This window comes from Aptenodytes patagonicus, chromosome 3 (genome assembly GCF_965638725.1).
Source record: "Aptenodytes patagonicus chromosome 3, bAptPat1.pri.cur, whole genome shotgun sequence".
In the NCBI taxonomy this organism is placed as follows: Eukaryota; Metazoa; Chordata; class Aves; order Sphenisciformes; family Spheniscidae; genus Aptenodytes; species Aptenodytes patagonicus.
This window is the reverse complement of record NC_134951.1, coordinates 64677162-64702315: the sequence shown is the minus strand read 5'-3', so window position 1 is coordinate 64702315 and position 25154 is coordinate 64677162. Positions and strand designations below refer to the sequence as shown.

Here is a 25154-nt window from a genome sequence, read left to right as displayed (position 1 = left end):
TTCTATTTATCTTTCTAAATTCATCTTTTTTTCATACCTGGCAATTCTAATAAAAAAAAACATAATGAAAAGAAAGCATAACTTCAGAGAGACAGCGCAGTTTTAAATTTAATAGATTTACATGTGTGTGTGTGTTCACACATGTTCTCATGGTGATCAGACTTCTCACACAGCTTTGTCATGGCATAGACTGTCATTAAACATCACAGGCTCAAGAGATTGGCCACACTTGCTGGTACTACAGATAGACCCAGTTTTGCAGTATTTGACACTTAGGGAAAGCGTGACATTTTACTGGTTAAGGTGACTTATGAACATAATTAGCACAACGTTTCCTTCTTCAAAGATAATGAAAATAGAAAGAAATCTGAGCAGATGGACGGGGAAAAAAAAGAAACAAAGGGAAATGTTTTCCTGACAGCACAGGAAGGTTAAAAAATAATGTAATGCTATTACATGCAGCTCTTTGAAGAAGTGGCCACAAGAAGGGTTTTAAAAGAAATGGGGAAGGAAGCACGGATGCTGTGGGCAAGAGAAAGTTCTAGGCTTATGGAACAGCACAAAAGTGGATTTGAAGACTGAGCAAATACACAAAGGTTAAAGTTTATGATGGGGATTGCCTGAACGGAAAGAAATTAGAGGCCAAGGTTCTTGTCCAAGAGGACAAGAACAGTAGACAGACAATGCCCATGGGTCTTAAAAAATGAGGATCTGCCCTGCCATCTTTCCCCCAGACATCAACATTAGCTAGACTGAAAAATCAAACAAGATCTCTGTTTTCCCTTATTGGAATCATAGAATCATAGAATAGTTTGGGTTGGAAGGGACCTTCAAAAGTCATCTAGTCCAATCCCCCTGCCATGGGCAGGGACATCTTCAACTAGATCAGGTTGCTCAGAACCCTGAGCCAACCTGACCTTGAATGGTTCCAGGGATGGGGCATCTACCATCTCTCTGGGCAACCTGTGCCAGTGCTTCACCACCCTCAGCGTAAAAAATTTCTTCCTTATGTCTAGTCTGAATCTACCCTCTTTTAGTTTAAAACGATGACACCTTGTCCTATCGCAACAGGCCCTGCTAAAAAGTTTGTCCCCATCTTTCTTATAAGCCCCCTTTAAGCATTGAAAGGCCGCAATAAGGTCTCCCCAGAGCCTTCTCCTCTCCAGGCTGAACAACCCCAACCCTCTCAGCCTTTCCTCATAGGAGAGGTGTTCCATCCCTCTGACCAGTTTTGTGGCCAAAAAATGTCGGCCAATCTCAGGCTGACCAACGTTTGCAGCTTCAAAGTATACCCTAGAAAAGTTAAGGCTATTTTTAAAAGCTCAATGACTTCCTGGAACAAATTTTTGGACAGCTTTCAGACCGTCTTTCATGCAATTTGAAGTACTCTGCAATATCATTTTGTACCTTATTTTTATAATGTCAAAATTACTGAATGTCATCTGTCTCTCTTACATTGGATGTGGCTGAATCCATTAGACAACTGTTTCCCCATAATTAGACTTGAAATGTGATATATGAAACTTACTCAGAACTGCTATATACTGGAAAGGCTCAAAAATTCAACAGCTAGATCAATACAGAATGGTTCATAGAAAAATTGCACAAAGCCATATTCCGTAATACAAATGGCCATCTTCTTTTCCAAGATTTCATTAGATATGGAAAACTGCTACGTATGTACATTTTCTTCGAGTCTATCAATTTCTGCTTGTCTCTAAAGCACGTTCCCTCAATTAAAAGGTTTAGAATTTAGAAACAGTATTCTGTCTCTTTATTGAAAAATTTTGTACTTTACACTTGGAGCTGAAGAAAAGCTAAGCATAGCTAACTTACAGTTATAACTATCATGTTAAGTCATGTTACAATTTTTAAGCTCTTAGTTGTTTTTTAAGAGGATTCTGTTGGCTATCAGTTAGCAGAAGTTTGGGTTTTACAAAGAAGCTCTTCTGGTCATCCTTCCTTTCCTAATAGCACTGAGCATAAGGCACTCGCAAAGCCTTACAAGACCCAATTTCCAAGCCAATGAAGAACTCGAAGCCATCTATTTCACATGCTAATATTTATCACAACTTCAATTATATGTCTCCAGAGATGAGCACCACGAATTTAAAAAAAGTATTTTAGATATCATGTTATGCTTGGAATATATAATCAAAAGGCTGCATCAAGCACCAAACTCTACCATCCTACCGTTAAGACCATCATAAATGATAGTATTAGCCTGAGGAGTGTCCCTGGCTGCTGCCCGACAAAAACTACTGACTCCTGCACACCTCAGCAATCCCCAATCTCTGATGAAAAAATACGGTGGCTAAACCAGGGTCAGTCACTACCTCACGTGCTGGCGACTTTTATCTCCAGGATGTAAGAAAAGGAGAGCCTGCGTTTCTCATCTCTCCATACGAAAAGTTGCTATTTTTTCTCCCCATCAGTACTAACATTTCTCCGCAAATAGTCAGCTTTACACTGTGCCAAAAGGTAAACCAGAGTCAAGCCAATTTCCCAATGGTTCTTCCACTGCTACTTGGTTATATATTACTTTGGCTTTTCTACAGTGAGTTGTCACTGTACCGTACCACTATCATGTATCAGTGAGCTATACGGTTATTTCAAACACGTATCAGCAGTATGCGCAGGTTGTTCCGTTTCTCTCCACCGCCATACACGTATACAGAAGAAAGATGTGCTCATTCATAAAGCAGGATCCAAGGAGCAGCTGGACCAAGCAACCCCCACTTTGTGCACAGAGGCCAATATGTAAGGTAAGCCTTACAAGACAAACAATGATAATGTGAAGGCTCAAAGTGCTAGACTGAAACAGAAATTCAGGTATTTCCATTCTTTCTGACTCCTTCCACACAGTTGATCAAAATTTTAAGACCCTGAGTGAAGAGTAGTAGCATCAAAGAGCAGGAGAGGCACTGCAATACAGTGCTCCAAAGCCAGGCCCCTGTCCCAGCCTATTGCTCTTGCATATCTACTTTAGCCTCTTCTACTTGTCATGTGACACACAAAAAAGGTGAGCTAAGAGATTTGGCAATAGCACAGCATTTAATATTCCCATGCAGTAAATGTTGAGCTCCAGAGCAAACTGTATTTAATAACTATTACTTGTTAGAAGCACAAGCTCGTAAAAGTAACTGGTGTTATACTAGGCCTTAATAGTAACTGTTTATTTTCACTAAAATATTTGCCCTTGTTGTCAGCATTTGTCTCGTCAAGAGGCCTAAAACGAAGAAAACTGTCATGTAGTGCAAAGCTGAATTAGAAAAGGCTGCATGCAGAAAACTACGTAATATCAAAAGGCATGAACAACGCTCAGGTCTATTGGAATCGGTCCTTGATGTAAGTAAGTACTATCAGCAGGTAGGTGCCTGGCTCTTGTAATGAAATCAACAAAAAAACTGTTGGATTTTTTTTCTGCTGGTTATATTCATCACACAATACAGCATATATATATTTGCTGACATAGATAATTACATTCTTGAGACAGCAGAACACTGCCACTTTCAACTTTAGAGCATGCTTCTCTTCTTGCTGTGGATGAGCCAAGTTCCTACACATCCCAGTAAAGTTCTGCTACACACATTAGTAGGAACTATAACTAATGGCACATGGACTAGAAGAAAATCTTAACATGTCACAGCAGTACGTGTTCAATGCAACTGCTATGGATTTGGACTAGCAGCTTTTTATTCACTTTGTACAAATCAGTTGTTTTAATGGAAAATTACAACAGTTCTGAGTTATCAATTTTTCTATCATGTGAAATGACTTAAGAATAACTAACAAGAGGCAAAATTCATTTATCTTAGCTTCAGCCATCTGGAACTAAAGTGAACTAACTTAACTGAATTAAACTATTTCTCTAGGCTCTCCGAAGTCAGGGCAATGTAACTCACCCTAAAATAGATACTAAACGTGTGGTTTCATAATCTTTAAAGAAGCTCATAAACCACCATCCTTGCCAAAACAGACTGTTCCTCTCAAGCTTCATGCCTGCCACTGCTACTATCTTTTGTGCCGATAGTCATGTAGCTATACAGTAAACTGCACTGGCAAACTGAATAGCTTAAAAATTAGCTGGCAAAGGTAAAAACGTTAATTTAACCACAGTTGAATTCACCATGTGGCTGCACAAATCCCCAGCACAACAAAAGGGGATGGACTGCTTTGGTATGGTGGCAATGCCAGCTTATGCTTGAGTAAAGCTGTAATGTACCTAGAGAAGAAGATGGGCAGCATGACTCGCTTTCCATTTCTCTCTCTCTGTAATACGGACTGTTGGGAAAATCAATTTAGTGAGATTAGACTAAATGTCATTTTTAGAAAACTGAAGTTAAAGGAAATGGCTAGTTAGGTGTACTACGTGTCTGTCTAGTGCAGTCCTAACTGTATTAAAATATTTAACCGAACAAATCAACATTTCTTAAAAACAAAGGACCAAAAGCAAATGAAATAGTTATCTGCTTAAACAGAAGAGTAACTTTTTTGTTCATAAAATACAAGCTCCCTCTGATGGCCAGACCATAACGTGCATCATTCATCCATAAAACCAAAATCTGGAAGTCTTGTGGGTAAAAAACAGGATTCACTTACTCACTTCTATCAGCATCAAATAGCATTTACAATATAATTACCAAAATGAAAATCGAAGCCAAACAATTCATTACCTTTTCCAAATTCACTTAGTACTTCAATACTCTGTAGTGTAGCAAAGCACGTGAAAAGAAGTTTTTTAAAAATCGCTGTAAGTGTATACGTCACTTTTATCTCAGGATTTCTAAAAAGACTTGGACACTCGTCCTCAAATTTCTGTCATAACAGTTTAGCACTATTCCTGGTAGATAATTATATGATGCTAATGTCTTTTAATGGATTGTTGGGAAATAACTAGCAAATCACAACAAACAGAAGATACATATTAGCTCTGCTTTTCCTGAACTTTTGTCTCTGGCAAACTTACGTTTACATTGGCATTAGCAGACATGCACTTACCATTATAATGCTGTACCACATTCAGACGTTATTGGTATCAAACAAATTTCCATACAATTTATGGAACTAAATCGGCTCTGACAAGAAGCTAATTTAACTTCATGTATTTTCTATTGCTTAGCAATATTTCTCCTTCAACATCCATGTAGAACACAAAATAACACATGAAGTCAAAATTCACCTTAGAGCATAGCAGAAACGAAACATAATCTTGAAATAGCCAAACAGTAATTCTGTAATAAACTAAACTTAGGTCTCGCCAAAAATTAAACCAGCTACAGAAGTGATCTCTCTTTACTGTCCCGTGGACATCAACAGAATGATTAACATCCTGCAGGCAATAATGTATATTTTTTTTCTTTCTGCCAGCTTCAGTTTTAAAATTGCAGTTTTCTAAGGACACAAGTTATATCACAGGCAAGCTGTATTAGAAGCCAGAATAAACTTGTGACAACTAATTTCTGTCAAACATATATAACCTCACAGCAGTATATATGAAGAGCTGATAGCAATCTTCACACAGATCCTGACAATAGCAGCCCAGCAGAAAAGTTTCCAGCATTTTCTCTTCCAGCAGTCTCTCTAAAATTGTGTATTCAGGATACTATCCACAGAGCAGGAATATTAGGCATAATTTTGACAGACACCCTGTTTTGAATTAATATATGAAATGTATTACAGAAAATAAACTCAACGGCACATTTCTGCTAATATGATTCTTTACATTAGAAGGTATATTTATTGTGTCAAGTACAGCCCAGAAAGTACTACATGGTCTTTTCCCCAAAATGCAACACCTTCAGTAGGAGCTTTGGCCCTTGGAGGACTGTCTGCTAATGTTTTGTAAAAACTGCATGCAAACTAAACTGTGTTGCAATTAACTCTGTAAGTGTACTCTTACATTAAAGGTATTATACATGTGATACACTTAGGGGAGGGGGGAGAATCCTAACGACTCTCTTGTTTACCTTGTCAGTTCTGAAGAGTTCACATAGATTCTTTTGTTTAATATTATTTCACATTCCAAATTGCACTGCCCTGAAGGACATCTGTGTAATAACAAATTATCTATTTTTATCAGGTTACTTATATTGAATTCTTTGCAATTTAATCTAATGAAGACATACGTAGAAACTATTTAGTATATTCATTTTCTTCCTACTCATACTTGGCCTTTCCACTAATTTAATATGTAACTAAGCTAACTTTTGAAACACACTTGTATAATCTTCAGTGTTACATAATTACAGACCTAAAAATTTTTCTTCTGGCACAAGCATCAATACAAAAACTGAATTTGCTTTCATGAGTTATAGGTTACCCATTATGAAATAATTTAGCACTTCCATGAAGGCACAAAAAGATACTCTGAAATCAGCAGCAATTCAGAAGTTACGGTTATGACACTCACTAAGAAATGTTAAGATAGCACATCCTGAAGTCATACCCATTAAACATTTTCAGTCATTTTACTATTTTCTTCTGGTAATGTTCAGCTCCCTGCCCTGTTTCAGAACTAAATCCAGACAAAACAAACATCACTGTGTAAGTCTAGAGACTGAACAACAGGCCTAAGGCCAAGAAATGATCCATTTGGTTGGCAAAAGTAAGCACTGAAATAAGAAACATTTTTACTAAACAGCAGTGTTAAGTGAAAATAATAATATACAGCTGTAATTCTAATATAAGCAAAGAATGCTCACCCTGAGCATCAGTAGTTATGCTTTACAAAGAAAACATAGGTTTGCTTGTTTGCTAAATTTGACTGTACTGAGTTTATCTACTAGGAAGGACTGTCAAACTGAAAAACAAAGGTCAAAAGCTGATCTCATCTTTACTTGTCTAATTCTGATCAAAATCTGGTTCACTAGTCTAAGATGTTGTGGTGGGTTGACCCTGGCTGGACACCAGGTGCCCACCAAAGGCACTCTATCACTCCCTCTCCTCAACTGGACAGGGAGAGAAAATATAATGAAAGGCTCATAGGTCAAGATAAGGACAGGGAGATCACTCACCAATTACCATCATGGGCAAAACAGACTTGGGGAAAATTAATTTAATTTATTACCAATCAAATCAGAGTAGGGTAATGAGAAATAAAAACTAAATCTTAAAACACCTTCCCCCCACCCCTCCCTTCTTCCTGGACCCAACTTCACTCCCAATTTTCTCTACCTCCTCCCCCCAAGTGGTGCAGGCGCACAGAGAATGGGGGTTGCAGTCAGTTCATCACATGTTGTCTTTGCTGCTCCTTCCTCCTCAGGGGGAGGACTCCTCACACTCTTCCCCTGCGCCAGCGTGGGGTCCCTCCCATGGGAGACAGTCCTCCATGAACTTCTCCAATGTGAGTCCTTTCCAGAGGCTGCAGTTCTTCACGAACTGCTCCAGCGTGGGTCCCCCACAGGGTCACAAGTCCTGCCAGCAAACCTGCTCCAGCATGGGCTCCTCTCTCCACAGGTCCACAGGTCCTGCCAGGAGCCTGCTCCAGAGTGGGCTTCCCACGGGGTCACAGCCTCCTTCGGGCACATCCACCTGCTCCGGCGTGGGGTCCTCCATGGGCTGCAGGTAGATATCTGCTCCACCGTTAACCCCCATGGGCTGCAGGGGGACAGCCTGCCTCACCATGGTCTTCACCATGGGCTGCAGGGGAATCTCTGCTCCGGTACCTGGAGCACCTCCTTCCCCTCCTTCTTCACTGACCTTGGTGTCTGCAGAGTTGTTTCTTTCACATATTCTCACTCCTCTCTCTGGCTGCTGTTTTCGCCCAGCAGTTTTTTTCCCCTTCTTAAATATGTTATCCCAGAGGCGCTACCACCGTTGCCGACTGGCTCAGCCTTGGCCAGCAGCAGGTCCGTCTTGGAGCTGGCTGGCATTGGCTCTATTGGACATGGGGGAAGCTTCCAGCAGCTTCTCACAGAAGCCACCCATGTAGCCCCCCCACTACCAAAACTTTGCCACGCAAACCCAATAGTGTAGAAAATCACTCATAACAAACTTATTTATTTCCTGTAGTTAAAAGGTATTTGGCTTTCCATGTCTAGCAACTTCAATTATTTTGGAGTTCGTAATAATTAACTATAAACTTCTCAAAATCAAAAGTTACTGTCACTAACAGAAACCATTCATCTCCTTTCACAAGAGGTATTGGAAGGGAACTTGCTTTATAAATTATCTCACTGTTTCTAAAACAGCATACATAAAATATTCTGTCACCTTTAAAAGAAATCTAAAGACAAACTCAAAGACAAGGATGAGGAAGCATATCATCTAAAGGACTGAAGAAATACTTGGTAGATTCAAACTTTGAAATAGTTATGGGATTATTTGACAACCGAAGCCTCTCTAGAACTGTAAGTACTGTTCAATTTCTCCCATACTGAATATTAGAAATACTTCTCTATCAAGCACTGCTTAAAATAATAAAGCACTGCCCAATAACAGCATAAGCAATTTGGTAAGCTGAAAAGCTCACAGTCTTCTATTCAACCTTTCTTTAAAATGTAAGTTAAAAAATACTAAATATTTTCTAAAGGCACTTCAGAAATTAAACTAATGAATTGCTAGAGAAAGCACTGTATTAATACAGACTTTTTCCATTTTTCTCTGTATTGGACTGCAAAGAGGTAGCGTGACAGCAGCAGTCTTTGCTACTCTGCAAAATGTCCTATATGGGCTATTGCACTACTAAAAAATGATGTGACCTCACATTCCTCAGAGCACAAAAGATAATTCATCAATACTGAAAAACTCTTTAAAAGAGTCTTTCCAAGGAATAGTTGGAATTGCCGGGATAGTTTTAAAGGACACCAATGAATTACAGACAGTACTGTTGTCTGAGAATTTTTATTTAATATCTGTAAACAACATAGTTTAAGTATAGACTCACAGACAGATAAAAAACTCCACTCTACCTTGTTTTGGTTTAGGTAGTGACTGCTGTTTCTCAGCTGGTATTTCCACTCCTTTTAATTTATATATTCCTACTGACTTGAACTGTATCTTTGGATGCATTTTATCTGACTGGCAAAGGCAGTGGCCTAGCTCCACTGTTAAGACAGAACTGAGAGTTTCGCTCTTGAAGTGAACATGTGGGTGCACATGCATAGTAGCATGTACCTGTCACATCTTTCAGTAACTTCCTAATTGCTAAAGGAAGGCAATCAACATTGAACAAGACACAGACTGGTTCCACAACTGCTCCAAAAAAAATTTCAGGCTAAAGCAGCATGAAATCCAACTCCATTCCTCTGGCAGATGAGTCATGTCCTTCTCCTGAATTCCCCTTATCCTCCAGGAGTGTAGAGAAAGTCCAGATTTTACTTCATACATAAATGGAAGTGTATGTGTAAAGTACATATATACACATACATATACACACACATATATGTATATATGCATTTATACATGTGTACATGGTAAGTTACAGTTAATTCACTGAGATTTAAGAGTGATATGTGTATATATATAGGAAATACAAAACTTAAAAGACTTCCCAGACCACAGAAGAGGAAAGAATGTCACTGTCTCTCAGTGCTCTACTCAGCATGAACACAAAGGAGAGAACTATGTAACTCTGCAAGTCAGGTAAGATATATCAAAGATACAGTTCTTAAAGTCAGTAAGTATGAATATACAAATTGATAGGGGTATAAATATCAGCTGAAAAACAGCAGACAGTATTCGGACCAAAACAAAGTAGAATGGAGTCTTTATATCCATCTACAAACCTGCACTACATTTTTTACGTACACTAAATAAAAAGGTATCAGAGAACAGTACTGCCTGTAATTCATTAATATCCTTTCGAACTATGCTGAGAAATTCGTCATGTAGCCTTTGCAGTTCTTAAAGGTAAATTAATGTTGACTAAATTAGCACCAACTTACCTCTGTGCTCCACTCTCATCTAGGTTGTCAAAAAGTCTTTAAAGCACTTAAACTAGATTGACAAGTTGTACCTGCTATTTTCGTAAGTATAGCTGTATGATCATTTTCTGCCAACTTCACAAATCCAACTTCATTTTTGAAGTGATCAATTCCTTGAAAAGACAAATCCACAGTTTTTCCTTTCAGGAGATCTTCTACAAAATCCTTGCTGTCTGAAAGAGCACCAACTGCTCTGTCAAGAGGAATGAAAATATCTATGTGAAAGTCAAATATATTAATACTGTTTACATTGCTATTAATCATTCTATCCAAAAATCTCACAAAGCTTTATTAGCATCAATTTATTATCTACTCAGGTACTTTTGCACTACTTCCTATCAACGCAGTCAGTATTATTATTATTACCATTTTGTAAAGGTAAACTGGTTCATACACCCTGCTGTAAAACCACAGAAATAATAAGGCAGACCTAGCAGCAGGTGTAATTCCTCAAAAGAGTTTCTCTCAGTCTTCAAGGTGACTAGATATTAAGATGATAGTGTCTCTATTACTCTGTGCATCCCATTTAAATAAGATGCTTACTCGGAAGCATTTGGTTTTCCATTCTTAAATGAATTCACTTTTTTCATCTCCTGATAGCTCAACTGAACACTGTTAAGATTCTGCTTCATTCAAAGTTACTACAGAGTGTTACTTAATATTATAAACAGAGGTTAGTGACATTTTATATATATATATAAAAAATGATAAAATTATATGGAAATTACTATTAAGCTCATTGAGAACTGTTATTAAAAGAAGTACTATCTAAATTGATGCTTACTTTCTTCAAGAGGTAAGTAGCATGCACACATAATCTACATGTAACAGGAACAAACCTGGTAACCTATTAATAATCATTTTAATTAGCCATATTAAGTCCATGTATGATTACATGAAATATTTATTTTGACCTGCACTTGAAGTGATTCACATGCTAAACAAAAACTATATAAACATTCTTAGTGTCTTCTAAAAGATCTCTCACATGCTCACAGTTTTTAATTCTATTCAACGAAACTGAATTTAAACTTTTCAGTAAACCGACGTTGACTTTATAAACGCTAGATGGCAGTGACAGGTTAAAAACTCTCAAGAGAGTTTATTTTACTTTTTATGTCCTAGTTGGATGAAAGCCATCACCGTGATTTCTAAAGTAGGCTAAATTATATTCTTTAAGCCTGTACAATTGCAAACAACTCCACACACGTTTCCACTGTGTTTAACAAGATGGACTCTTATGAGAACTATGCATTTAATTGAAATGTAGGCCAGGTTAAGAAAGACGTTAAGGTTGATTACATGACAAAATATCCTTGATTGATATAGTCCTCCTGTGGTTTTTTTATAGGGCCTTAATCTACAACCTAGAAGTACTTTAGCTCCTATATAACCACTTTAAACAACAATGCCATTACTTGTTCCTTGGCAAAGATATTTTTCTTTGAGCGTAGTCTCTGCCACTTACCTACCCTTTTGTCACCATTAGACAAAGCCTGTTCCTATGTCTTCCATATGTGCTGTACTTCAAGACCTTTCAAAAACACCATCGAATACCGATTATACCTGTCAGATTACTTCACAGGTAATCATGTGTAGATTTATTTACCAACATGAACCTGAAAATTGTTCCAAAACAGGTACAGATATTTCAAATACACTGTGTCAAAGATTGCAGTGGGCTTTCAAGTAGTGAATCATACACATACCCATCTCTAGATTTTTTGCATCTGAGAACTGGTACACAGACAGTCATGGAAAGCTCTGTTCCCCAGCTGAACAAAGATTTATATTTCCATACTGTAGGGTGTGCTACAGAACTCACTGACCAGCTCAACTCTACCTGATGAGGTCTATGAAAGGTCAATTCAAACAGCGCAGTGTGTTTTCAGTTTAGCACTGTGTCACTGAAGATTTAGTTCTACTTTTTCTTTCATATATAATCTTGTAAACACTAAAGTATTTAGAAAAATAGTTGTCATCTCGCTCTAGCATATTTTGTATTTTCGTATTCTATCGATCACTTTATAACACCTAACAATTGCTTTGTAAGAATAATGCACAAGGACAAACATTTCCACTGAAGTCAACAGCAACAAACACAACAGTGGTATTTTCTTGTTATTCCATACCAAATACTATTTACGATGCCAAATAGTAGTTACACTCAGTGCAACTAACCCACAGGGATAACAAAAAACTTTACAAGCATTTTGCTCCAAAGTGGAGAAAGGAAATAAAAAAAAGAATTAAGCAGCATATTCTAAGTCAATACAAACTAGGATTATAGAAGCAGTGCCCGTTTTTTTTTCTATATTGTTGTAATGTAAATATTATAGCACTTAAAATTGATGTAGTTTCTTTTTAGAAATTTCTGAATTGTTAATTTTCATTACTTGTTCGAAAAAGCAACCTTGCAAAAAAAAGGCAAACTGAATCCTTTCAGCTCTCATATTTATAATGAAAAGGTTAGATTCACAGGGTCTTTGACAAATAACAAGCAAGAAGAACTCGACACTATAGTCTGGTAATGAAGGCATTTACTGCAAAGGCAGGCATCCTGATTTCTAGTACCTGAGCCCATGACTATGCAGACAGTTAGCATGGACTAGAACTCCTTTGCTTGAAGGGAGTGCTGTCATGACTCCTGCTTGCTTGCTTTCTTTATGTTTTTTTAAAATCTCACATTCATGATTTCATATAGTCCTGCAAAAAGAGATGTAAAGTGCATTCATGAAGGCTAGATCATGGCCAATCAGTTAGGAAACTCGCATGGGAACTGCAGGTCTGGATTCCCTTAGAAAGAGCAGCCTAGAATACAGATCTTCCATTTTCAGGGTGAAAGCTGTATGTACTAAAATACCATACAAAGGGCTTTGTGCTGAATTGAATGTTATGTTTAGCACATTCTTATCACGCGTTTTGACTTCAAATAGCGTTCAACACATTTCATTTCTGTATAGACAGAGGCACTATTGTGCAAACACAGTCGAAAAACTGTAGATATCTAAGTAACTTAATGGATCCAAACCTAAGGATCTATGAACTCTCAGATGCCCAGTTGACTAGCTGCACTTTGTCTGAGGGATTACTCTCACCCTACATTACACACAGGTTCTTTTGCCAGCCCGGATCTTGGCTTCTTTCCATTAACCTGGTATCAAAAATTGGTGAACCAAAGAAAGGAAAATTCAACTTTTTACTTTTCAAGTTCTCCCAAAAGATTAAACAGGAAACATCAGTTACGGGGGAAAAAAAAAAAAAAAAAGAATCCCGTATAATAAAAAATGCAATCTAGAATACCTGAGGATAGCTGAGCTAGATACCTGTAGGAGGCATCTGGCCAGGGAAGGGGTGAATCACTGGGGAAGCTGCTGCTGACTAGAGGACAGCTCCTGGGTGCCTGGACTGTGGAGTTCTGCTGGGAGAGGCAGAGAAGAACTCCGTAAGTGTGTGCTTGGGTGGCAGTCGGACAGTGAGAGCTGAGAAGGAGCTCAAAGAGTAGCAGAAGATACTGAATTTGGGAATATTTGTTTTGATATACAGTTTAGGACTCTAAAAAATATTCCTGAGGAGGCATACTTGCCTTTGAGATATCCTCTCACATTCCCTTTTCGAACCCTTTTTAAAAAAATCTTGCATACACAGTCAGTGGTTGTTCTCACTGATTTTCAGGTGCTACCACAGTTTGCTCATCAACCAGGGCAGGAGGAAGCTGGTGTGCCTACTCCAGGAGACAAAAGGCACATGGAAAGGAGAGGAAGTCCAGCAGATCTAGTATCCTTTGCTTTCCTTTCTGTTCTCTGTTCCTGACTATCTGTTCCTCTCCCTTTAGATCAGACTGTTGGAGACGAGGATGCTGACAGACTCGCAACCTCACAGGAGAGGTAAGAGTGTAGAGGCCTCAAGGATATAGCATTCAAGGAAACAAGTGTGAAATACCAGCAGGGCAATTGATTTAGATATACTGATATCTCATTATTTTTAGGTGTGTTAAATGTTTTTAGCCAAAATACTTCTACTTATTAGAAGCATGCCCTTGATTACCAAATGGTTCCTACATTCTATCTTGGATTCTCGCTTTCTTATGAGCAATCTGCACTTTAACAGCCAAACCTTCTGGGGGGAAAAATTATTCAACACACACTTATTAGACACATTATTTTGTAACTGTATTACCATAACCAAAGCAATGTCTCACTGCACTTATTCATTATTTGATCTAGATAATTCAGTACATAGGCCGCATGGCTGCTAATACTGCAGAGAAAACCAGTAAGAGAGAGAGAGAGAGATGAGAGGGCCCCTGAAAGAACTCATCTGGGGGAGATGAAACCATGAGTCTTCTCTTTCACGGTTATAAGGATCTGATGAATTTTTGATTAATTTGATTCATTAGCAATTCACTACAAAATTGACACATAAGCAATGGAGGATTCCCAGATGTTCATATAATGCCAGTAGGCCATTTATCAGCATATTACACAATACTCTGTTACAGTTACCAAAGTGTTTGCAATCTCAATTCTGCACTTACAATGTGCAAATATAGAGACACAGCATATGCAGGCCATATTTTGGGCACCGCACCTAAATAGAAACTGTTGAGAATGTCTGTGTAAAGCAAAGCAGGACTATAAAATACAATGTATGCTTTCATTTCAAGTCAAAATCACAGCTAGACAAACAAATTGTTATTCTGAACATTAATAAATTGTGATAAACAGTAAAAAACACCAAAGAACTGCATTTTTATAAAGCAAGTAGTCGCATCTAACACTTAGACATGACGTCATTGTATAATACATACGCCTTTCCACAACTTTTCTACCTTTTATATGACCAAAAAAATCAGCTGTATCACTGAAGCAACACAAAAATTACACTTTTGATAAAGCCTAATAGCCACCTCTCTTTTAGTGTACTTAAATTTTGAGTATAATAAATTCATTTAGGGACATTAAAAAAACCTATAACTGCATGAGGCATTAGCTTGGAGCTAAGATTTACTTTAAAGTCTTTCGGTGACAATTACTAATTTGGCTTATAACATTTGCTAAGCTATGAAATTCTGAAAATTCCCGTTAATCTGTTCAGTGTCCCCTATATTGAAACATTGTTTTAAAATAGTTACTTTAGCAAACATGAGATTTGTGCATGCAAGTTCAGCACACAGTATGAAAAATGCAAGGGAAAATAGCATACTTTGTTCAGAGCTCATGACATACCATAAGTTATGAAAATGGCTAATACTAAGATTAGCATTTTAAGAACGACATGAATTAAATGTTCAGTAACCCTAGTAATTTAGGGCTGATAAAAAATAAGCATCAGTTATCCCTTCCAGTCTTTTTATGAACTCCTCCAGCAAAAATATTTGTACATACTTAATTTAGCACCAAATACCTACATGCTAATTTCTTCTTCATTGGATAAATGCATCACTAACATGGTGACATGCAATGAGCCAGAGTGAACCATCGCTTTGGAAAGCCTTTGATCCTTCTGTGTTACTGCATCTTGGACAGCCTGAATATTGCCAGTAATCTGGGCAGAAAGACCGACACAGAAACAACAGTTAGCCATCACAATTACTGTATCCCATCATGCAAGTGAACAAGAAAGCACACAAACTGAAATCAAACGTTTATGTAAAAACCATTCTAGCAGAAGAAAATTTTATCTTCTGACAAAGCTGTGCTAATTGACCTGAGTAAGCTCAAAGTGGGTACGAATGGAGTGATTAATAAATCACTGGACACTCCCTATCACATCTTAATAGGAGTTTGCTTCCCTAAGTATGATAAATGTCTGAAGCAGATTAAGATCATCCAGTTTTACACTGCCAGTAATCCAAATAAAAGGCTTCTTCAAGGACTTTCTCTGCCTGCTTTGCTAAACTTGTATGTTGCTATGTGCAGACAGGTGTCTGGAAAAAGAAATCTTCGCAGGATCGGGCACATACAAAACAGGAATATTCAGTAAATAATTTGTAGGGATATCCAATTTACAATTCTGATTATACTGTCCAACAGACAGATATAATTTATATACTCTCTTCAAGCATATTTTAATGAATTTCCATACAACATGTATACAGTTCTAACTTCATCAGTCATCTTCTTTAAAATTATTTGAATTACATTTTCTTCATTGAAAATTATTTGTATGGTTATACATGCTTTATAAATTGTATCCAAAGTGTTTACTGTGCTTGCCATTATGATAGTTGTATTGCAGTGATTAAAAAAAAAAAAAACAAAAACACACCAAACCCCAAAAAACCAAACCTGCAACAATTCTTGACTATGTTGGTGGAAATCAAATCATATCCAATAACCTTGACGATCTGACAAAGTGAATTATTTCTGAAAGCATGGTAAGCAAAGACATTACAGACAAATCAGCCTTGATATATTTTGGTAGCTCTGTTAATCGTAAGGAACACATAAATTTCCTGAAAAAACACAATCTAGTGGGAGTGGACAGTACTTTTCTGACCGAATTTCTTAAGATGAGTTTTGCCATGCAGGAGTTTTACCTAATGTGCCATAGATATCTAGTAGTGCCATATAAATAAAACCAAATTATAACTGAAAGGAACCAACTCTAGGGAGGGTAGGGAGGAGGAAGGAAGGTAAAAGCCACTTGCCAGAAAAAGGTGATATAGCATCTACAAAACCACAAGTGTCTTAGGTAGTGTAAGACATATGAAGAAACGAAAACGCACCAACATTTTGATCATACATCATGTTGTAATAAGACCATCTTCCTTTGTATGTCAGAACTGATCTTATCCTGGATAAATAACACATTTATTGTCTCAGGTGTAGGAGAAATTTAACCCACATTTAAGCAAAAAACTGGTAAACATAATCCCTGGTAATTACAATGTATTGACTGCATAATTATTTAAGTTTATAAACTAAAGCAAATGCAGTTATCCCCATAAAGAAAAAAAAAAACCTCAAAAATGAAATCACCTATCATATGAATTACAATTTTATTCCATTTTCAACTACAGCTTCTAAATTTGATTTCCACCTGAGAGCTGGCAAAGAAAAAAAAAAAGTATAAACGTAAGTGTACAAGTCCTTCAGAATACAGAAGACAGGTGTGGAACTGTGTTATCATAGAGGTAAGACCATCCTACCTCTGAAAAAGATCAATGTTATCAAGCATTCAGATTAGCAGCCAATACCCCACATCCCCTTACCCATATAGTTTCCTTCAGTAGTACTTCCGAGTCCCTTCCTGCTCATGTCCTAAACCACCTCCAGCTCCCTCATATAGTTCAGTTCTGGCTTGGGCAAGAAGCAGCACATGCTGTGGCTGATTTTCAGCTATAAGGGGTTGACTGGCTAACAAACATGCAGATATTCATTCGTCAGCTGGCGGGTCTAGAAGAATAGGTAATTTCCACACTCACACTACAGTCTTCAACACAAGCATGTTCTTTCAAGGCTCTCTCTTTTACGCAAGTACCAATTCCACAAAAATTGTAGGAAATTAGTACTTCCAAGATGTCAATTTTTTTATCCAAATTTGGACAAGTAGTTGAAAACCCACAGCAGGTTCAAAACCCACAAAAACCCAGCGGGGTTATAACAAGGCAAACAGATAGGCAGGCTCACACCTGTATAAACTTCATTAGGAAACCAAGCTAAAAACCTAACGAATAACATACCTTTGGAACAGGATTAATTCCAAAGATGGCCTGTTAGCAGTTCCAGAGACAAGCTATTGCTGAACCCACCAGGAAAGCATGAAATGAGCTGCCTTTTTGATAAAGGCAAAATAGAAAGAAGAGCACGTTCTCTCTCTCTGGCTAAATGACAACATTCTACACAATCTACACTATTTGGAGAGAAGAAAAAAAGTTTTCAAGTACATTTTTGTGAATTTCAGGAATTTATTTTTGTTTTCGCAGAAGTTATGTGATCAAAACGTAACACAATAGCTATAGCATAGCTGTGCCATCACAATGCATAATATAAGTTCAGATTCGTTCTGTTTTCTTCAGTAAATCTAAGGTGCAATTAACAGTTGAGTGCACTGAATTTTAATTAAGCAAACCAGGACTCTTCCTACATCTCTGTATAACTAGTTATGACCCACTGCATAAATAAAAACTTTAAATTGCTATTTAACCTGCTATTTACATTTCCTTACAAAGTTTTATGTTACATTTCAACTGCTATCATGCTGACTACTTCTTTTAACTTGAGATTTCCTAATTTAACTAAAAGAAATGTCTCAAGGCAGATCATATTCCCCCCTCTCAGATTATTTTTAAAAGTGCTCCAAAATAAGGCCTCAGATACTGATTTCAAGGTCCCCTCTCCCATTACTTGGAATATGTTATTCTGAAGAGTAATAAAATAACTTAGTTTTGCTTATTGCAAGGATACTACTAGACAGTGAATATAAAGGTTGAATATAAAGGAATATAAAGCTTTAAAGATTTAAAAGATTAATTATAATCATAATCAAGACTGGAGGACCCTGAAAGACTAACCTACCAAGTGATAACACATCAGATGAAACATAACTTAAAAAAAAAATACCAGAAAAGGATACAAAGGTAAACATCCATTTAACTATTTTTGCACAAGTAATAATGCAAAGATCAATATAAATTCAAAATTAATAGAACACCACATTTGATTTCTGAAGATTCAAAACATAATTAAAATGAAAACGAGGAAACTGTTTAATTTCTAAGAGGAACAGTTCATTAAATGTTCCAGAAATATCCCTTATTACAAAATGGTTCTCTGTGTAAAGCTTAAAATACTACATGAAATATGAAGAAAGAGTACTAATGCCTAAAACATGTCACTAGAGTAAAATCAGATCCTCAAAAAAAGAAAGGTCTCTCATTACTAACTGAAATACTACCAGTAATTACCAGATACCCTCTGGCTATCAAGAAACCAGGTGTCTTAAGTCTAAATTTTGGCTAATGTTGCCTATACAAATTCCAACATGTATTTTCTACTTTCAGAACAACTCTACATCTAAGGCAAGCATAAACAAAACTTTCTGGCAAAGTCCTGGAATTCCCAAATGCTCTGAGATTTTAATATAGTTGTTCCCTTACCTCTGTAAATGATATAAGACTAAATACGTGACATATAAAAAAGCATGCATAGTTAAGACTTTTCCACTCAACCAGCCATTCAATACAACAACAATCGTGAGCAGGAATTCTCAATTATCAGATTATATAACCCCTACATTATTCCTGCACTTGTTAAATCACGGAACAGACAGGAAGAAAAGATATTTTTAGGGACATGGTTTAGTGCGCATGGTGGTGTTGGGTTGACGGTTGGACTCGATGATCTTAGAGGTCTTTTCCAACCTTTTCTATGATTCTATGATTCTGTATTTCAGAATAAGATGGCACAAAAGATCTCCCACTACGTTCGTGTCAGGCTATCCTGGATCTTATAAAACCAGCCTCTACAATCTCTTCTTCACATAGTATATTTTGAAGAATCAAAGATTGCACTGTAATTTTCAAACCTACTTTGGTTTATTTTCATTTCGGATTCTCTTAATCTTTGACTTTCTCAGAGAACAGCTAGTACAGATGGAAAATTCACCTGAGATAGCTCCTGGTATTAAAAAATAAACCTAGCTTTGGAAATGGTGGTAAACTGTTGGGTTTAACTTTTTAAACATAATGCACCTACTTTCCTTGTTTGCAGACACAAAAGGTGTCAAAGCTGTATCAGAGACATCCCACAGCATGTAAGAACTTATTCTCATTCACTGTCTAAACGAGACAACACATGCTAACTACGAGAAAATACGTCTTCTTAAAGAGCTCTCTGCACTTCTTGAATCCATTTGAACATTTCACTAAAACAATAGGTTGTTTGAATTTTAAATAAGATGATCAATTTTACTGGAGAATGTTAAACTACAAACTGCCTTGTTAAAACAGCAACAGATCCAAATTTAAATTCCTATCTATAAGGAGAGCTAAAAATATTGCTAGGGATTTTATTAAATTAAATAAGAATGTCTCTCTTCCTTATTCTAAGTGAATGACAAAATAAGCAATACTGGAACAGTACAGAGGGGAAATTTAAGCCAGCTTCAGTCAAAATAACGTCAAATCCGTAAGACTGACAAACTGCATAAAAAGATAAATATTTTTCCTCTAGTCTTTTCCAGATAAGCAATTTTATTCACAAAAATGTTACATAAAATAAAGTTACTCTTTGAATAGGCTGCTAATGTTCCTTTAAAAATACCTGAAAAAAAATATTTTGCTCAAGACCAAATACTGTTCTTCTTATAAACACATGCAGCTATTGAAGTAATTCTCATTATACCAAATCAGTATAATAAAGAATATCACCTCTGGATTAGTAATTGGAAGAGAAACGAAATAATTCGGCTGATACTGTTTTTTCTTTTTCTTCTTTCTCTCACTGCCTTCTTCAATTTCCCTTCCAGTAGTCCTCTTTCTTTTCTTTTTTATATTTAATTCAGAGGTTGCATGCACTGAAGAGAAAAAAAAAATTGCTTTCAGCATACAGACAAATCAAAACAAAGATGTACTTAATATCATGCCAACAGGAGCTGGACTTCAGTCAACTGACTGGAGCATGTCTTCCCAGTCATCTGATCTGCCCATGCTCTGAACTGTCTGATTGGGATCCTACTCCAACCTGAATTAATGTAGTCACACAAGTAGAGTACCATACTTGAACTAACAGCCTGCACCTCTAAGCAGGGCTTATAAGCTGCTAACATAGACAGGCAGCTTCCAAACTGCTGTGTTTCATTTAGCCAACTCACACTGCAGTGGAATAGGCCTGCAAATTGTCTACACTTGAACATAGATGTGACTTTAGAGCAAAAGCACCAATATTAAGTTTCAAAAATCCCATGCACGCTGCATTTTGCAACATAAAACAAGATAATACATAGGATTATTAAAGGTTGTATTAGGCTAGGACTGGCCAACCTATAGTTCAAGGACCAAACCCAGCCCAGAAGAAAATTTAATCCAAGCCAGATCTCTCTACCTCCTCCTTTCCCAAAGACCCCTTCCAACATAGATAGCGAAAGAAAAGTGCATGTCCTCAATTCTTCCTTTGCATCATAAATTATTTTTCCCCCAGCTTATTTCCTCAAGACTTTGCAGACCCTCTCCCACCATGTGGCCTGATACATACCCATAAACTGACCAGGCTGCAAACATCCACTATCCAATTAGAGGTGCACTTATAGCCACATGCTGGGAATACACATATTGGAAGACAGCTCATAAAAGCCACCACGTGAGAAGCTCATATACAGTAATGTGAATTGACATATGAGAGGTCTTTATTTTGTGATTCATTGCTGCAATGGATCACAAAATGCTAAATTTTTAATACGCTCCAGTATTTACAGGACTGCGTACTAATAAGAGAGGCTCCGGACTGGATCCTGTTCACAGGCAGACTCTGTTCCAGGCGCACAGCCCACTTGTACATGCCAACAGGCAGGACCAAGAACTGAGTGTGTGATGAGTGTATGCTTCCACACTACTTCTGTCTAATATACTTACTAACAAATTCATCTTCAATATCTGTGTCGACAAACGGCATTTCTGCCATCAGAGATTCTACTGAACCAGCAGGACATGGCTCTTCTCTCTGTTGTGTCCTTTCCTTATTCTCTTCAAAGATTTTCTTTTGCTGTACATTTTCCAGCCCATCTGTAATACATTTAAAGTAACACACTGGGTCTTAGTTTTTTATATAAACAGCTAAGAGACATTATACTCAAGCAATATACCAAGTATACATTTCTCTAATTATCAGCAAATGAATATTGACATATAACCCCCTTAAGAATGCTGCTATTCTTCCTTGTCAACATATCAGCAAAAATACTTCAACGCTTTATGTGGAATAGCAAAAAAAGGAAGTTCAGCCTTCTGTATTTAATAATTTATGGTCTTGTTTGGGTCTAAGAAAATACAATTACATGAAAAAAAAAAGATACTTATAATCAAGCATGAAAAAATAAAGTCTTCAGACATCACGTAAAGTTCACTTTAGATAACAGTAATGGCATATGAAATTCAGTGCAGACAAACATTGGCAAATGAATTCCAATGTAAACACACTGAAAATGAGGCACGAAGGAGCAGGAAGGGAATCCTACCATTCCACATATAACAAAGAGTTCTCAGCTGACTATATCATTCAGGAATGAGACGATTATTCTACTCCTGCATCTCCCACACAGTATAACATGTCATAGACAGCAACGATCTGAACTTCTGGTTCCAATAACTGACTTTTAGTATTTAAGCTAAAGAAGGAATCAATACAAACCAAAACCCGTCTTGCATGTATAAAGATATACATGAAGTTCTATCTCAGAGTAATATCACAATGACAGAATAATCTCCACTAACAAGTTTTTAAAAATGTCTTTTTCCCCAAGAGTACTAACTAAGCATGAGTCATTTCCTTATGTCTGCTTCATGTTTTGCATTGGTAAACTCTCATATTTGCGTACTAAGTTATATCTTGAAAAATGAAAAAGTAAAATCTTCTCTAGCAGCAAAAAACATGCACATAACCAGGCATCCAGCAATATACTTTTGGGACAACTCCACAATGGGATTACTGTAGTGGAGGAAGCCTTATGTCAGAACTGCAGTTTATCCCAGGACAGCTCATTACTACAGACAACGCACTTTCAAAGCTCCTCTTGTGACCAGTGCAGATAGTCCAAATCTGGCCCAAGGGGAAAATTTGGCAGTGAAAGTGCATATTATGTTCTTGTGGCATGCAAAGCTTCACTACATGTATAAAATCAATATTACAGACCCAATCTGGGTTATTATCACCCTGTGGAGTGTTTCTTGCGTATATCACTTTATGCTAGGGACGACAAGTAAAAGAACAACCTGATTAAATGCTAATTCACTCCAGTCTAAAGTAGGGAGGCATAAATCACTCTGTGGTTGTGGTTTGACACCTAACTTTATCCCAGAGGCTATTAAAAAGAACAAAGTATTTAGATTTGTTGCTTGTTCCCCCTGTAGACACTAAAGACCGATGCACAAGAGACAGATGTTAGAGCAATAATAAAATTATTACTTAACATTTAGATTAAAGCTCACACAAAACAGATTGTTGCTGGTGATCCACAAGCATACAGAAAACAACAATCCTTCCTTCAAAGAGATCTCAAAGTGAAGGACAAGACAGAAATCCATGAAACCGACAAACAAGTAGGTCAGTTTGGGGCAGAAAAGTTATCAACAAGATTCAGAAATGCAGAATCATAACCAGCTGGGAGCAAAAGGGATTTGTTAAGGCAGCACTAGGTGCAGAGCAAGGACTCACATAAATCTGAGGGGTGTATATCGCAGATTACGCATTTCCTTTGCTCTGTCTGCTCAAAAGGCAAAATACTTGAGCCAGTTTGAAAAATTCTGTCTGCTTACAATAGCAGATGGGCATAGCAAAGGCACAGCTAGTGATTAACAATGTCCCTTCTCTAATCAATTAGCTGAACCGAACAGGCACTGCTTCTAAATTCTACAGGTTGTGCCTCAAGCAAAAAACCTCCAACTCCCACCTTTTCTGAAATATTTATTAAAGAAATCAGCAACAAAATTCAAGAATTGTGTTCTAGTCACTAAAACAACCTGAAAACAAGATTTTTGAAAATTCTTGACATCATGTTGATAATCTGAGACCTAAGTAACAAAACCAGCTGTTATAGGATAAACTCGTTTCTTAATCGCATGCTTAATTATATTAGTCTGAATTTCATATATGAACAGGTGTACACATTATTCCCATATTTGTATTTAAGTGGCTGCTCATCTTCACTAGTATTTAAGTAATCTGTTCTAGCAGAAAAAAAAAATTATGATAAACCTAGGTCATAAAGGGGAGAATACAAAAATAAGGTGCAATAAAACATACTTGATCACACTCCTTTCTCAGCCCTCTTCTCTCCATACTCAGATTATAGTTTCAGACAGAATAATCTTCTGTTATTTGACACCTACACATCAGAGATGACAGTGAGATTAGGTCTCCAGGCGCTGTTCCCTGTTTATTATGTTTATATGTTTAATACGTTTATGTTCATATGCTTACTAACAAATGAATCCTTTGGAGACAATTTAACTGAAAGCTGCTGTAAAAATAGATGGCCTTACTCTCTAGGCATTTTGAACTCCCGGTGCTGGCAGCAGTGTTTACATAGTCAGAGAACTGGAAAAGCTTAAAAAAACCCGCCAAACTTTGGAAAAAAAAAAATGGTAGGTTTAGTATTCAGCCAGGTCAGATGCTTACACTGACTGCAAGCCTGGGGACAGCGCAGGGGCAGGCAGGGAAAATAAAAGCAGAAGACTTTTTAGCAACAACCCACAATTAAATTGAATCATTTTCCCCTACGATCTCTACAACCCCTGCTGGGAAATCCACCTCTTTCCATTTGATGTCTGAATATCTCTGCACAAGCCGTAGCTCTTACAGCTGCTCTGCCCAACGTGACCGTTGAACGGCTAACGGACATCAGCAACGCCGGGCCTTCCCCCTCTCGCAGCACGACCCGCGCTGAGGCGTCTGCGAGGCCCCTCGCCCGCCTCCCCCGCCGGCTGCGGGCGCCCGCAGCCGGCGGGGGAGGCGGGCGAGGGGCCTCGCAATCGCCTGCCCTCTTCCCCCCGCGCAACGCCGCCCCGCCGCCTCCTCACCGTGCTCCGGGGTCGCGCCGGCTGCGCGGGAGGAGTCCCCGCCGCCGCCGCCGCCGCCCCCTCCCGCTCCCGCCGCCGGCCGCAGCGCCATGAGGCGCGGGAGAGCGGGCACAGCCCGCCGGGCGAGGAGGGCGCGGGCCGCCGGCGGCCGCGCCGAGTAAAGCGCGGGGAGAAGCCGCCGCAGCAGCCGCTGCATTCCCGGTTAGGGCGAGCAGGCCTGCCCGCCGGAAAACCGCGGGCCGGAGGGGATCGAACGAAGCCGCCGCGCCCCTCGGGCAAAGGATGGCGGCACCCGGCGGGAGTGCGGGGCGGAGGGGGAACGGGGCCGTGCGCCCGCGGGACTACAGCTCCCAGCGTGCTCCGCGCCGGGCGGCCCGCGCGCGGCATGGCGGGAGGCGGCGGCCCCGAATCTTGCACGTCCCCGCCCGTCACTTTCATAGAATCATAGAATCATTGAGGTTGGAAAAGACCTCTAAGATCATCGAGTCCAA

At 38.3% G+C, this 25154-nt stretch overlaps 1 protein-coding gene across 1 annotated transcript in view; it reads right to left on the bottom strand.

Annotated features, from left to right (window-relative positions):
• AKAP7 (A-kinase anchoring protein 7) overlaps nucleotides 1–24874 on the bottom strand; it is a 98947-nt gene extending 74073 nt beyond the window's left edge. The window contains exons 1-5 of the mRNA XM_076333615.1: nucleotides 24664–24874; nucleotides 21502–21651; nucleotides 20302–20447; nucleotides 15337–15473; nucleotides 9959–10119 (exon numbers count right to left, since the gene is read on the bottom strand). Of these exons, the coding sequence (XP_076189730.1) occupies nucleotides 9959–10119; nucleotides 15337–15473; nucleotides 20302–20447; nucleotides 21502–21651; nucleotides 24664–24859 (790 nt within the window). The 5' untranslated portion in view covers nucleotides 24860–24874. The remainder of the gene's footprint in view (nucleotides 1–9958; nucleotides 10120–15336; nucleotides 15474–20301; nucleotides 20448–21501; nucleotides 21652–24663) is intronic.
• Between the last annotated feature and the right edge of the window lie 280 nt (nucleotides 24875–25154).